This window comes from Prinia subflava, chromosome 1 (assembly GCF_021018805.1).
Source record: "Prinia subflava isolate CZ2003 ecotype Zambia chromosome 1, Cam_Psub_1.2, whole genome shotgun sequence".
NCBI classification, from domain to species: Eukaryota; Metazoa; Chordata; class Aves; order Passeriformes; family Cisticolidae; genus Prinia; species Prinia subflava.
In genome coordinates, this window is record NC_086247.1 from 87,104,767 (window position 1) to 87,119,692 (window position 14,926).

At 45.5% G+C, this 14,926-nt stretch overlaps 1 protein-coding gene across 1 annotated transcript in view; it reads left to right on the forward strand.

Moving 5' to 3' along the window:
* The window catches only part of BMP6 (bone morphogenetic protein 6), an 89,243-nt gene that overhangs the window by 69,765 nt on the left and 4,552 nt on the right, over positions 1-14,926 (forward strand). Inside the window, exons 3-5 of the mRNA XM_063402067.1 lie at positions 5,246-5,394; positions 6,537-6,734; positions 14,452-14,528. Of these exons, the coding sequence (XP_063258137.1) occupies positions 5,246-5,394; positions 6,537-6,734; positions 14,452-14,528 (424 nt within the window). The remainder of the gene's footprint in view (positions 1-5,245; positions 5,395-6,536; positions 6,735-14,451; positions 14,529-14,926) is intronic.

A 14,926-nucleotide genomic window follows, 5' to 3' on the forward strand; every position in this document is an offset into this window, starting at 1 on the left:
TAAAGACGCTGATCCTGAGGTATGCAGAAGAGTATTTAGAAAGTGTATTAATTAAAATGTAGATTCCACACACTTCTGTGCAAAATTCCCTTTTGAGAAACTGCTGCTAGGCAGTCTAGACTATTATGTCAACTTGTCTTTGAAGAAAAGTAAACAAAAAGGTTGAGCCGAGGAAAGTTTTAGAGACTTATAGTAATTAATGCTTTGGTAAATGGCTGTTGATGCGTAACAATCCTTTAAACACCTGGGTAATTGCAAGCTTTGAAGTTGGGCCAAAAATGTTGTTCCAAGACATGTAATTAAAATACGAGACCTTTAACTTGGTCATTTTGAAGGTGAGATTTCTGTTTGTTCTCACTGTCTCCCTGGTAAAACTTCTGTCTGCTAGGGGAAAGAAGGCCAATGAGGGTGGGAAAGTAAAAAAAAAAAACTAGTTCAACAGATGCTTCTTTAAATTTAGCTTTTTATAGCTTTGGTGTTTTTTCCTGTAACAAAGTTCCATGTTGTAATGTGTATCCAGAACAGAGAAATTATTTTAATGTGAACATTTCACTAAGTATAGTAACTAAGAGAAACCACTTGACCTGGTAACTAATTTGACTGAATTCCAATTTAATTAGTGTTCAATTAAAGAGAATTAACACCCAGAGACATACTGTTGAAAGGTTTACACAGAGGTTTCAGTTACCAAAATATTTATCTTAGAAGGGAAAAGCACTGAAGCTAAATGCAAGCTGTTTCTCCTATAAATGCCCTGAGCACATGGTTGGGATGCCGACATTAAGAATAGTAGTTATACTTGATATTTATATCTGACAAATCTGCTCTCTGAGGACATTGGAGCTAAATCCTGCCTTCTGAATTACACAGGCCATATTTCCTCCAATAACTGTGTACTCCTTTCTGTTTATTGCAGCCACTTGTGATTTCTCTGTTGACCTTTCTTCTCTGTCCTTCTCTAGAGTCTTCTGAAGGCTGTGGAAACACTCCCATTTATTTCTTGAGACTTGAGCCGTACTTCGGGGCCTTGATGCAGAACCAAGACCTCCTGTTTCGAGTTGGGAGTCTCTAATTCGCATCTTCCTATTTAATATCCTCTCTTATATCAGGAAAGTTGTTTCAGCTCATTCAGTTTCTCCCATTCACTTGCTTCCCTTTAATAATAACAAAAGGTTAAAACAAATTATGCCTGCAGCAGCCTTCCTATGGAAATCAGTAACTGGACTCATCCAAATGGTCAAGCACACTGAAAATAAAGATGAGACTCTTGGGCGCATTAGTGACAATGAGATGGCAGTAGCTGTGTAAAAACCTAGAGACAGGTTTAAACAGAGAGTATGGTAAGAAGCTGCCTGTTTTGGTGATGAAATTTATCTTCTGTACACTGCATTTTAAAGTCCTATGGAGGTCTTGTGATGTCCTTGGCATCTGGGGTTGCTTGGGCACGAAACCTTTGGACTGACTGCTTTCTTCAGCCTATGTTGAGAGCAGATACTTCTTCCTCTCTCTTCAGTGATGCTGGCTCAAAAATTTCTTCCAGCCTTTATTTTTCTAGCTTTTCTTGTTCCTCACACTCCCTTCCTTTATCTCTCAGGTTCCATCTTGCCCTCTGTTGCTCTCAAAAGCTGAAGCTTTCAGACACTCGTCCATGAATGTGACCACATACGCAGTTGCTGCCTCCTCTTGGAAGGCTACAGCCTACCTCACTGCACAGGATCAATACTGTCACTTAATGACTAGAAATTTAATACTTCGTTTTGTGTGACTTGTTCAGTGTATGATCCATTTCTCACTTTCTTGTCCACTCTTAAATTTTGCTTCGACTGTGGGCTTGCATTTACTTATGTGTAGTGCTCTTCAATATGGTGTTTGCTTCCTAAACTATTTCTCTTTTGGACATGGCTATAAGGCCTCATTCTTGTAGTGCAGATGAAAATCTTTGTAATCCCTTTTCCTCTGCAGACTTTTTATCCAAGGTCTCTCCATTTAGTCCTTGCATGTCTCTGCATCCACCACGATTGCAAAAAACCCTCCACCTTTCCCTGTCTAAAGAGATATTCTTTCCTTTTGACCAGGGGCTGAGATGACATATTCTTTCCCTTTGACCTTCCTTCCTATTTCCCTTTGGCCAGAGTTTTTTGGGTTTTTGTTTTTTTAGGAGTAGCAGGGGTATCTCTTAGCCATCCGGCTCTAGGAAAGAGCAGATTCCCCTCAGGTGATTCATGGTATTTGGTTTACCAGGGGGTAAAGGAGGGTAAAGTATGTTCCCTGGATTTTTTTGCTAAGAGCCAAATCTCTGCTGAGCCTTTGCAGGTAGAAATTTTCAAGTTTGAAAATTGGCCAAATTTGAGGTGATTTTCTTAAGCGGGGAGGGACATACAAGATTTCTGTTCTGAAAAATACAAAAGAGTGGTTAAAGACACACAGTTAAATAGTTGGGAGAGTTTTTTATGTGAGCAATTTTTTTTTTCTCCCTAATTTTGGCTTTGGAAATAGGTGACTGAATATTTTTTTAAAACCTTCATGCCAAAATGGAAACTAGTAATGATATGCAGTTCTTTGCAGCCAGCTGAAGCCTGGGTGACACAGGTTGATTGAAAAGAGGCTTGAAGAAAAGGTGTTTAGGTATGTTGACTGCACATCCACTATGCCCTAAAATACTTGTGGGATGAACCTTCAATGTTGGCTTCATCCAGTCGAACAATGCAAAAGTCATGTGAATAGCAGAGCTGACTGAAAACCAGTCTTTTATGAGACTTTTTGCAGAGACTTAACCAGACTGGAAACCCCGATGGTCCATTTTTCTTCATTTTACAAAGGAATCAAGAATCTTTCCAAAGGGGGAGTGACACACTGGGATAAAGTGGCTCATTCTTGTTTGGTAGAATTGTTCTTTGGTCAGAGAGTTTTCTTATTATATTTGTGGAGGACACTAAAATGGGAGATACCCATTGGAAGGCAAGTCTGTATTTCAAAAAATCTAATAATTGTGGAGGTTCAGTCTGAGGTGTGGTGGGGGAAAATTTGATTTGGTGGAAAGGACAGTTACATTTGGCCATGGAAAATCATTGATGTAGATACACCCTAGGGAATGACTGTGTCCTTTGCGGTTCAGCAGCATGAATCTAGGGATTATAGTAGATCACAAGGTGAACATGAGTTAACAGTGTGAGTTTTGTGAAGAAGCCAACATCATACTCTGAGGTGTATGAGTAGAGGCACAGTCTGTGAGATGTATCAAGATTATCCTTCCCCTGTACTCAGCATCAGAGAGGTCTTGATCTGAGCTGTGTCAATAAAAAGCAATGAGAGAAGTCAAAGTCTATAAAAGAGGGCTTCTTAAGGAGACACTGAAGATATTGTTGTAATAAGAAAGGGACATTGTTGTGACATTTAAGTTAGATAATAGAGAGAGGAAAAAAGGTCACATGAAGCCCATTCAATTTCCTGGAAAGGTAAGAGAGTTCCTGAGGCTGGAGATATGCAAGATCAGGTCAGGCAGACATCTCTCAGGAGCAACATGGATCTAGGTGATCCTGCCTGGAGTTCAGAGGAATGGGCTACATGATGCCATGTGGGACCATTTTGGCTTTACAGCTCTCTGATGTCCAAGTGCATTCCCAAAGATCAAGGCAGTGGGAATGTAAACTTCCAACCTCTTTGTCATGTTTTTTTTAGACCTGACTACTCCTATGTGTGTGCTTCAGTGTTCAGGAGGTTTGCTCTTACAGAGTTCCTTGTGTAGAGGAGTTACAAAGTACAGAGATCAGGAAGCAACTGGTGTGAGGTGGAAGGTCAGAACAGGTGCTAGGAAAACCCCTTTTCAGATACAGTTGGCTTCAAGCATGGGAGAGGCCCAGTGTTTAAGTCATATTCAGAGGTGGGAATGATCTAGAAGTTAATTCCTCTCTTAAAACTGGAGAGAAAAGAGTGGTCACATCTGCAGCTGCTGTTTGCAGTTGCCTTTAAGCAACATTTCAGTTTATATACCCTGCCTGGGAAAGCTCAAATCTCTCAACCTTAAGGTTTCCAAAACATGTAGCAGCTGACCAGCCGTAGCTGCTTGCTCCTGTTGGAGATGAAGGTCAGAGTTGATCCTGAGCCCTCTTCCCGCTGGAGGAACGGTGGCAAAGTCTCTGTGGGAAAGGCTGCTGAGTCAACCACAGTGTGCAGCTACTAGTGAGGTGGAGGAAAGCCTCCATGCTGTAAAAATAGCTCCACTAGGAGCTCTAGTACACTTTAGTGCTTATTTTTCCATGTGTGATCTCATGCAAACCAAGCTGCTGGGCAGTATGACATAGCAGTTGGCAAAAATAAAATGTAACTCAACCAATTTTTTTTTCTGAACTTAACATTTGGTGGGTAGGAGAGACAGGTACCCTGTTTCCTCATTTACATCATTAGAAAAAAAAATCCAGAGGGAAAAAGAGATGAAGATGGGATTGACACCTGGTATCCATTTTGTGGTGATGGCCACAGGTAAAGGGTAGGAGTTGTAGCTTTCTTGCATGGTAAACTTACATCTCTAATATAGTAAGAAAATATACATGGGATTTCCCTGGGTACTTCTGCAGCTGATTTAATTGAATGGAGTTTGGGTGAGTATTTGGTGCTGTAAAAAAGTTATTGACTTAAAAGCATTTGAAGCGGAAGCCCATGAAGGTGGTGTAAGATCCGCAGCCTTGGAACAAGGCATCCAATCCTTATTGATAAGCCTCAGAAAAATGTCTTTAGAGGCCTTTAGAGGTCCATTTCGTTCACTGTTAGATGCTTGGCTAGTTGTTTATTTGGTTCTTTATTTTGGTCAGTTAAGGTAAGCCTGTGTTTGTGTACAGTGAGCTTAAACCATGACACCCCTGTAGCAAAGTCTATTGAATGCCTGGTCATGCTCATGGTTCCACTGGCTAGGAATGTAATAAATGTATGAATGAAGTAATGTCAGGGCTAGCAGTACACTCGTCAGGAAGAAGAGTGCCTTACTAATCCCTAGCTGGTGGAGAAATGCTCTGAGGAGTAGGATTGCTTTCCTCCATCTTAGAAAATGGTGAAAACCTTTATGATCCTGAATTTCACGTGTGGAAGTATATATGTCTCATGGCAAAACTCTGTATACAAACAGGCAGATTTGAGACACTGTTTTGTTCAAGCATTAAGACAGAACCATTTCAGATTTTGTTTCTGTAACAGCAAAAGCCTGGAGAGAGAATCCCCAACCTCACAATCTTGTCATTACCCTTCTCTGCAGGGCCTCGGACCTGTTTCTGCTGGACACGCGGGCGGTGTGGGCGTCGGAGGAGGGCTGGCTGGAGTTCGATGTCACTGCAACCAGCAACATGTGGGTGCTGAACCCCCAGCACAACATGGGACTGCAGCTGAGCGTGGTGACCCGGGACGGTAGGTTATGGGCCAGGCAGCACCAGTCACCCCCCAGACTCCTGGATGCTGTCTGGAAGTGGTGCTAACAGAACTCAGCTGGGGTGGGGCACCCTGCCTTCATAAGGCAGCTGTAGCCAACACCCTCAGCAAAGGCACAGGTGGTGGGGCTGTCCTGGCTGTGTTCTGTGATGGGCATGTCTTTGCCCATAAGTCAAGTCGGGTGTCTCTCGAAAGTGCAAGGACCAGCTGGTGGAGGCAGGTTTGGGTAGTGCCCCAGTTTCTGGGTAGGAGGTGAAAGGGGGCATGGAATTGGGATGCCATGTGGAGTGAGGTTTAGGGATGAGAGGAAGAGAGAAGGCAGATATAAGGGTATGTACCTCCCCGTGTGGGTTTATGTCAGCCCTCCTGGCTGGTGTCACTGCTGTTGGTCTCATCAAAGCTGATGTGGGAGCACTGCTGGAGAAACTGTGTGGCTGCTGTGTGGAGCAGCTGTTATGGCAGCATTTCACAGCCTACAGAAACTTTGAAAGGTGGAAAGAAAAAGAAGAGACTAAAAAAGAGCATGAAATTGAGCATGGATTGGACGATAAGCAATGGAGAGGATCTAGATGAGCAGAAGGTGACAGTGACATCTTGTCTCCTGTAGAAACCATTCGCCAACCTTGGGTTTTTTTTCTACTGCTTAATGTTGGAATTTGGTACACCTGTGATGTCAAGTAAGACCAGAGGGGCTGTCCACTCCTCCCCGAGGAAATGTTAGTGCCAACCTCTACCTTCTCAGCTGGGCCGAGAGCCCATCACTGTGCTCCTGGCAAAAGCCCACCATCTCTTTGCCCTCTGCTGTCCCCAGATGTCTCCTAATGCCATGTCTGCTTCTTGTGCTGCACAGGCAGCAGGACTAATTTCATGATACATTTGAGTTTAGTGTTTTACATATCTATTTATATAACTTTACAGCCAAAATGGGACTAGAGATGCCAAAGGGGAGCCAAGGAACCAGATGCTGCAGTGAAGGCTTATCCAGCATGGGTGGAGTGCTGCCATAAAAATGTCCATAGGTGATGGTGGCAGGAAAGGAATGTTTGGTGTTTAGAGTATGAGCAAGAACTGCCTATGGGGATACCATTTCTCTAACACTCTCTTTTCTGTTTGGCTTGAAGGTTTCAGTGTAAACCCCAGAGAGGCAGGGCTGGTGGGGCGAGATGGCCCTTACGACAAGCAGCCCTTCATGGTGGCCTTCTTCAAAGTGAGCGAGGTTCACCTACGCACCACCAGGTCGGCGTCCAGCCGGCGCCGGCAGCAGAGCCGAAACCGCTCCACCCACACTCAGGACGTTTCCAGGGTGTCCAGTGTCACAGGTAACCTTGGAACACGGGAAATCTTGCAGCACAAGCTGGGATGACTTCTTGTGATGGCTCTGGTTGCTTTGGAGGGCAGAAGCAAGAAGGGGGTCCTGAAGTGGGGTGCTCTTCCTCGAGGGAATAGGTTACATCTGCAAGGTTGTGGAAAAGGAGGTCTCACAGAATGAAACTTACAGGAGTCCTCTTGAATCTAGCGTGGAGTCCAGACCCCCATGGGAAGTTGCATTCATTGAATTCAAGGTGGTGAGGTATTTTAACCACAACTCTTGTGCTTGTGTTTGCTTGCTATGCAGTATTTATCTAGAATTATGCCCTATGAAATGCAGTATTTAAAAGACTCTATCTCTGTATACACTGAGATTTATGGTGTTGCATGTATTCCCAGCAGAGCTCATTTTCAGTTTTCTTAGGAAAAATCATGGAAGAACTGCAGAAGATGCTTTATTTTTTTAATCTTGTGAGAACATCAGCTTACACGTGGTGAAGTACCTTTTCAGGCAGGCAAAGAAGTTTACCTTTTTGCTGTGGAGAGGTTGCATGTTGCAGGTGTTGTATGGCAGCCTTGGGAGTGCTGTTGTGGGCTGGTGGGGCAACAGAGTAACAATGACATTTTGGCAAAAATTGAGAGTCTTCTGTCTTCTAAGACTTGTCTGCTTCCATCACCACAGTGCTGCAAGCCCTTCATTCATTGAGTACCTTCTTTCCTCTCAAACATTTCAGCCTATTCCAAGTTGCTTGATTAATTTGCTTATGCTGCCCCCTTCATTTCCAATAGGATCTCTGCTTTTCCCATGTCTAGAAATGATTATGCCCCAAGGAAGAGAGGCAGCTGTATTTTCTGAGTCTATGTCCAAACACAGCAGAGGGAGATGAGCCAGCATTGCTGACACTTAGCTGTTGGGAATCTGTAGGCTGTTCCCTGCTCGTGCACGCTTGAGCTGTGGGTGAGCCATGCTTGCACCCAAGGTGGCTCCATGCTGCAGGGACAGAGCCAGTTGGGAGCCCTTCCAGGACTGGTGGCCAGGGTTTGTGCATGGCTATGTGTTGACTCAGTTCAATTGCTCCAGCCCGCTGTGGTGGTGGACTTGCCCTCTGGGCTAGTGTGTGCCAGCAGCAGTTGGCCTCTGGTGGCCTTTGCCTGTCCTTGTGGTGCCCACTGCAGCTTGGCTGAGGGTTCCTATGCCCTGCCGTGCCAGTGCCAGACTTGGCTGGTGTGAGATGTCCCTTCATGGATTTTCAGGGCAGGAGGAACAGCTCAGTTCTGCTGCCCGACCTCTCTGGGAGAGGCTGGCCAGTGCTGGTGTGGCATTTCTGGAGGAGTTATCTAATCTGCCATGGGAACACCTTCTGTGGATCTAAGTTGCTGAGACCTGCTTTGGTCCTGGTCTCCTTCAGGTTTCCATGCTGCAGCTTTAACGCTGGGCATGGTAGCTGCTTGCTGAGTTACTTTCCTGTGTGATGAGCTTGCCAAGGGCACAGGTAGTTTATTCAGCTGGGTACTGTAAGCTCAGCTGTTATGCAGGCAGTTCTCCCACTTAGGTAGACTCAGCTCCTTTACAAGAGCCAATTTTTTAATGCATTCACAGTGCTTTGAGAAAGTTACTTGCTGCATTGCTGTTTTGTGGTGCTAGTGGCACTTGGAATCAGGATAAACTCCAGCTTTCTCTCCCTGGCTCTGCAAACTTCACAGTGCTGAAGCAAAATTTTCACACTATTAAATCAGGTGATGTGACTCAAAGCCCCAGAGGGAGCAGATATGTTGGGCAAAAAGGGCCATTTGTACTTTGCTGCTTTCTTGACTACACCACACATCAGGTCATAAAATTCTAAAATGACAAAAAGGGGAAAAAATAGCTGGCAGTCTGTGGTCTTGAGGGCTTTTTTTGGGCCAGCTTTAATTTAAAACCTGGAATTTGGCAGTGTAGGAGTCAACAAGGTATGGTTGAGACTGTGGATTTAAGGCAGGGGAAAGAGGGGAATTTAAAGTTAAAATGTATGTTTGGTTGGTTTCTGTGTTTAGAAAAGAGAGACTACATCATCTTGTTTTCCTTTCTAAGTGTGACACTCTCAGACTGTTCTCTTTAAGAAGTGGTTGATTTAAGAGCCCAAGAGGCACCAATGACAAAAAAGTGTTTTTAGCACTACAGATCATAGGGCTTTTTTTTCTTTTTTTTTAACCTGTGAGGATAAAAAACCCATGATGCATGGTGGAGCTGAGGAAGTGTTTGCTCCAGGACGCAGCAGAAGGCAAGTCCAGGGATTATCCTAAACGCTGCCTAGCTCTTCTGAGGGTGCCCTGATGCATCTGGGTGGGTGCCGAACTGGGATGCTGCAGTTTCCTTCTGTGCTTCTCCTCACCTATTCTTCTCTCATTGTATCTCACATACTGTCAAATTTTTGATCTGTGCTCTTGCCCAAGCAAGGATTGCTGCTGCCTACCAGGGCTTGAGAGCAGTGTCTGTCCTGCAGAGCAAGGCAATTTTTCAGTGTTGGTTTTTTTTTTTTCTTTTTTGGTAGATTGCAGCTTCCTTCCTCTATGTTAATTAATACACAGAGTTTTCTTTTTTCTGTCCAAAAAGAAACCCCTTTCCCAAAAAATGCTGTGACTTGTTTTGGGACAGTGTATTTTAAAAAAGCCCCATTGACTGTCCAGATATGGCAAGTATTTCAATCAGTTTGGAATGCATGAAGTGTGCTGCTGGGCTGGTACTGGAGCTGGGGAGGCAGGGATTTAGGTGAGAGCATTCTGCTGTGTGGGAAAGGGTCCCAAAGGGACCCCACTATGCCCCCTTTGATGCGCAGTTGTTGTCCTGCAGTCATTACCAAGAGCCCAGATGCTAAGGCTGTGTCTGTGGCACAAGGTTCTCAATGGTCTGTTTGTTTTTTTTTTTTTTGCCAAGAATGCTTATTTCCATGTATTATAAACACGTAATTATCACTGGCTTATATAAAGCAGAACTGAGCAACCACCATGGTTATAAACTGCTTTGACATAGAGCCCTATGTCAATGCATTCCTGGAGCCTCAGTTCTTCTGCAGAAGGAGGATGAGCAGGGAGAAGAGGGAGTATTTTCCTCTGCTGAGGCAGAAGGTCATATGCCAGGTCTGGCCCTGGACAGGGAGGAACGCGGTGGGTGGGAGGAGCACACAGGTGTCCCTCTGCTGTTGTCTGCAGGGTCTGCAGGCCCTCGCTCAGCTGAATCTTGCAGTGGGTTGGACTCGTGCTCTCAGACTTGTGCTGACCCTCCAGCTGACCAAAGAGATGGGACTGTCCAGCACAGCAGGCGATGAACCCCTGCCCTTCAGCCAACTCCATGATTTATGGGTTTTGCACAGGGCTATCTCCTTGTCCAGTGGGGATAATCCTTCTCTTCTGCAAGTCAGCCTCCGGGCACATCCCTTCCTGTCAGCCCCTCCTCATGGAGAGAATTTAAATGCCTGACTTTGGGCTTCACTTGCTGCTCTGAATGAAACTCAAGCCAAGTCCCTCTTCAAGTCCTTACCTTTAATGCCCCCTGGACTGATGTGAGGTGCTCCATGAAAAATGGAGAGGCCCTTTAAGTGGCCTTTCCTTCCAGCAGACATGCACGGCACCAGACAGATCTCCCTGTGTGTACAGGAACCAGATATTGCAAAGGGCAGGGTGAACAAACACTGAAGGTAAATAAGGCCAAATGCTTTTGTGATGGCAAGGGCCTTGTTAATAAACTTTGTTATCTGGCAGCCAATCTTCCCTTCAGTGTAGTTTTCCCTTCAGTGCGGTGTTTGGATGCTGCTGGAGCAGCATGGCCAGCATTTCCATATGTGCCTTCACATGCGGGTTCACGTCAGCCCCACATCTCCCCTGCTTCCCACCCAGGCAGATCACTTTCATGTGAAGTGGGCTGTTATTAACTGTGTGATCAGTTTACACCAGCTTTATCCGGACAAATCGCCGAAGTCAAACACCAAGAAGAAGAGGCTGGCCTTGGAGACCTCTGTCAAAGCTATTTTGAATCACAGAAGCAATTAATTACTGTGTGGAATTTGGTAAATTGGCACCTTGGGAGCGGCGAGGCTGTTCTCAGATGGATCGACCTCAGTAAATATTTATATGTTCTTTGCCAGCACTTAACGTGGGAGAGGTTATAGGAAATCTAAGGTGGGTGCGTAAGTATCTCTGGGAGGAAGACCATTAGGGTCAGGCTGTTCTCTCACCCTTTTCAGCAGCACACATGCCAGTGTCCAGCCTTAAAAGAAACATCTGTGCTTGCAGAAAGTCAGACTTGGGTCCTGGTGAAAGCAGACAAGATTCAGTGCACACACACCAGAGACAAGCCATCATAGCTGTGCTGTTTTAACTGTGCTGCTCCAGGAGTTATTTTTAAGTGCAGAACTAGGGGTTTGAGCTTTTTTTTGAATCTCTGTTTTAGACAAAATTGTTTGCAGTATGATTAAATGCAGTGCCTTGTAAGTGCCAAGTTAGTGTTTCTGAATTGGTATGTTCAGGGGAAAAAATAGAGACAATATTGCTAAACCCACAATGAGCCTACAGGAGCTCCCAAAGCAGCTCCCTAAACTCTCAGAGATGTTGGAGGCCTCTGGCACACAATCCCTGCCAACTCTGCCATGGCAGGGTAGGCCAGCCCTGTGGCAGTTGTTTGCAGCACCTCCCCTCTGCAGGCTGCCTGCTCTTGGCCCCCCTGGCTCCCTGCTGCAAGGCTGGCAGGATGGGACACAAACCCTGTTGCCTCTTGGCAGATGGATCTTGTTCTGCAAACCACCTCGAGTGGCAATTTGGGCTGAAACAGCTGAGCATGCTGGCCTGGGGTGGCTGATGCTGCTTTCCAGGCTTTGCAGAAAATGTTTTATGGAAGCCAACTTCAGTAGCGCAGTGAGCTTTAGCTCGCTGCCAGAATCCTGTGACTCTGTGTATTCCTCCTCTTTTCAGGCTCATAACTGGATGTATGTCCAGTGTAGGGCATATGCTGAGCCCCTAACTGTAGGGAATGGGTCATGATTATGTGCATCTGTATTGCTGCATCTTTTTCTCAAATTCAGAAAGCCACTGCTAAGGGCTGTGTAAAGGTTTGTGACTTACCTAAAGTTGAGCTAAAATAGCTTCCATAAAGCAAACATAGTAGGCAAACACGTAACAAGAAAAGAGGGCAGGGGATCTTGGGGTGAGGGTTAAACAGGGAGGAGTGTAAAGCCAGGGAGAGGGGATATTTAGTGTGTTGACATTTAGGAAAGCAAAGGCTGAGGCTGGATGAGTGAGGAGGTAGAGCTGTCTGCATCTGCCCTGGATGGAGAGCAGCCAGGGCTCCACGCAGAGTGTGAATCAGGTGACTCTGACCAGTGAGCTGAGGCGAGTTTTTGGGGGTAGTGTGAGAGAGGACACGTTCATAACAAGTTCTGCTTGGTGTAGCTTGTTAAGCAGCTCTTTTTTTCCACCCCTGTGTTTTCTTAAACTTGTGATTGCTTGCAGCCTTCCTTCCCACTCCTGTTTTCTCTGCCTCCCTTGCCTTCTCCCCTTTCCTGTCACAGATTTGGTTAAATTGTAGCTGGATTTGGAACGTAGCATCATTTTACCCACTCAGTTGTGAACAGATCAGCTCCACTGTCAAATATGGGTGGTTTTCCTCTAAAAACCTCTATATTTCCCATTGAAGAACAATGAAGTTGTGTTCTCAGGTGCTTTAATGAAAGCAATGAAAGTCGTTGATCACTCAAAATATCTTCTCATTTTTTTTCCCGCATTATGACCAAATCATTTCGAAACATCTCATGCTAGAAATTTGCTCCTGGGCTGAGCCAGGGACTGGAAAGCTTCATCTGAAATAAACCACCACACCCTGATTTCTACTGGGTATGTCTGGTTTGAAAATGGAAAGCTTGAATAGAGAGACTCGCCTCCGTTCTTGCTACCGCGTGCTCCTGGAAGAGTGAATGTTTATGCTGCAGCAGGCTGTTAACCAGCTCTGCTCACCTGATTAAATCCATGATTGAAGCAAAGCTATTCAAAGTCTGAAATGCAATCCTTGGAGTTTAAAACCCAACTGCTTCTAAAAACAACTCTAATCTTTGGTGGTTGGGAAGTTGGGTTTGAGGTGTAGGGTTTTTTTCAGCCCTCAGTGTTAACTGTACCCAGCTGTACTGCTGTGCTGCCCTTAATGTCAGTTGGATGTGCTTTTAGTATTATAGTTTTTCTTTTGAATAAATATTTGCATTTGTAGTTCCCAAACTTCGGGGGGGGGGCGGGGAGAGCGGGGGGGAGGGTGCTGAAGGGAAGAAAAAGAAAGGCTTATTCAGAGCCAAGGAAAAAAATCACTAAAAATATTTTTCTATCCCAGCTGCTGCATCTGGGGAAAGCTGCACTGGGAGGGTGCCCTTTCAAGCCATGTTAGGGGCACCAGGGGGCTGGTAAGCTGAAAGGCCCAGGGCAGCAGGAGGCAGGGACATCAGCCTGTGGCATCTGCCTGCTGACAGGAGCGTCTTTACTTGCAAATGAGGGCTGTGAGGGAGGAGAAGACCCCAGGGGAAAGGCATGGAAGAAAACATGGATGGTGGCCTGGGCTTCCAAGCTGCTTGGCTGAATTTGTTGCCATCTCTTTGTCTCATGACTACCATCGGGTGTGGAGCACAGGATCAGCAGCTGTAGCTGGTGGCCAAGTCACCCCGCTGCAAGGGTGGTTTCTGTGGCTGCTCTGCTGAGGTCCAGCAGCCACCTGAGGTGTGACAAAATCAGGAACCACCCGTCAGGGTGGATCTGTGCAGCCACCTGGAGGTGAAAGGTCCCTCTGTCACAGCACAGCTCCTCCGCTCACTGTGGTCTCAGGTGTTCACATGCTGAGCTGCCTCTCTTTCCAAATATAAATGGGAAATTCCACTTACTGTCAAAAGCTGTGCTTTGTGGGATCATCAGGAGCAGCTCCTGCATGGTTGAAACATCCCCATACACGGTGCCATGGCAAGGGAGAAGGTCTTGGACAGCGCTTTGCATCCTGTGTCCCCACTTTTACTGACAACAAGGAGCAAGTGAATGGTAAGAGCATGTCAAGTGCTGTGTCATCTGCAGATAAGCAGTTCATGGAAAGAAGAAATGTGCTTTCCAGAGCATGGTTAGTAAAGGTCCAAGGGCAGAGGTGGTGCCATGGATCACATGAGGTGTGTGGGGCAAGCTGAGGTGAAGCAGAGAGAGGAACAAAGACATGACTTCCCTGCCTATGGGACACCTTAGTTGTTTGAGGACTTCTGCAGGCTGATGCAGGGGCACAAGGTGATGTTTAACCTTCCCGGGGCTGTAATTCTGTCTCTCGGTGAGTGTGTGCATCTTGAGATCCCCACCTGGGGCAGAACACGTCAGAAATGGGAGCTGAGGAAGTGTGGTGAGTGTGAGCACCCAGAGGGGATGCAGCCTATGCTGGGCTGATGGAGCAGATTTATTTTTAAGAAGTTGTTTTACTGGAGGTGTTTTCCAAGCACTTTAAAGACAGCTGAAGTAACTATAACTGAGTCACTGTTATTTGGGTTCCTCCATTCCCACAGGCATCTTAAAAGCTTCAGCCCTGCTTTGGATGTCCCTCAACACCCTTATCCTTTTGGCTGCTGAGGGAGCTCGTCACTTGTCGCTACTGAGCCCACAGCATGCACACATCTGGCCAGTTGTGCCCTCCAGCAATGGTCTGCCTGTTTTACTTTCTAAATTCTTGTTTTGCTCTTTTTCTTTTAACAGATTACAACAGCAGTGACTTAAAAACAGCGTGCAGAAAGCATGAGCTTTACGTTAGCTTCCAAGACTTGGGATGGCAGGTGTGTGATGTTTCTCTCTGGGTAAACCAGACATTTTGTTATGAAATGTTATCTAAACAGTGTCACAGTAATTCCACTTGAGTCTGCCATTATGCTTTAAAATGTCCCTTGTGCCTCCTCACTAAAACCAGTCACAGAGAAGGGCAAATAAATATTGATAGTTGTGACATTTGATAAGACCCAGAGAAAGCTTGATACTTTATGAGATTCAAGTATACAGTCATTCTCTGTCACTCATGGGAGTCATGGTACGGGCAAGGGCTTAGATCTGTGTGCCTCTAATGATAGGGAAAACAATCTGATGTTAAGCAGTGATTTTTAACTAATTTTTTTCTGGTGATCACTCTGATTTTAACCTTGGCCATTGTTTGAAATCCTCCATAATCCCTGCCCCACAA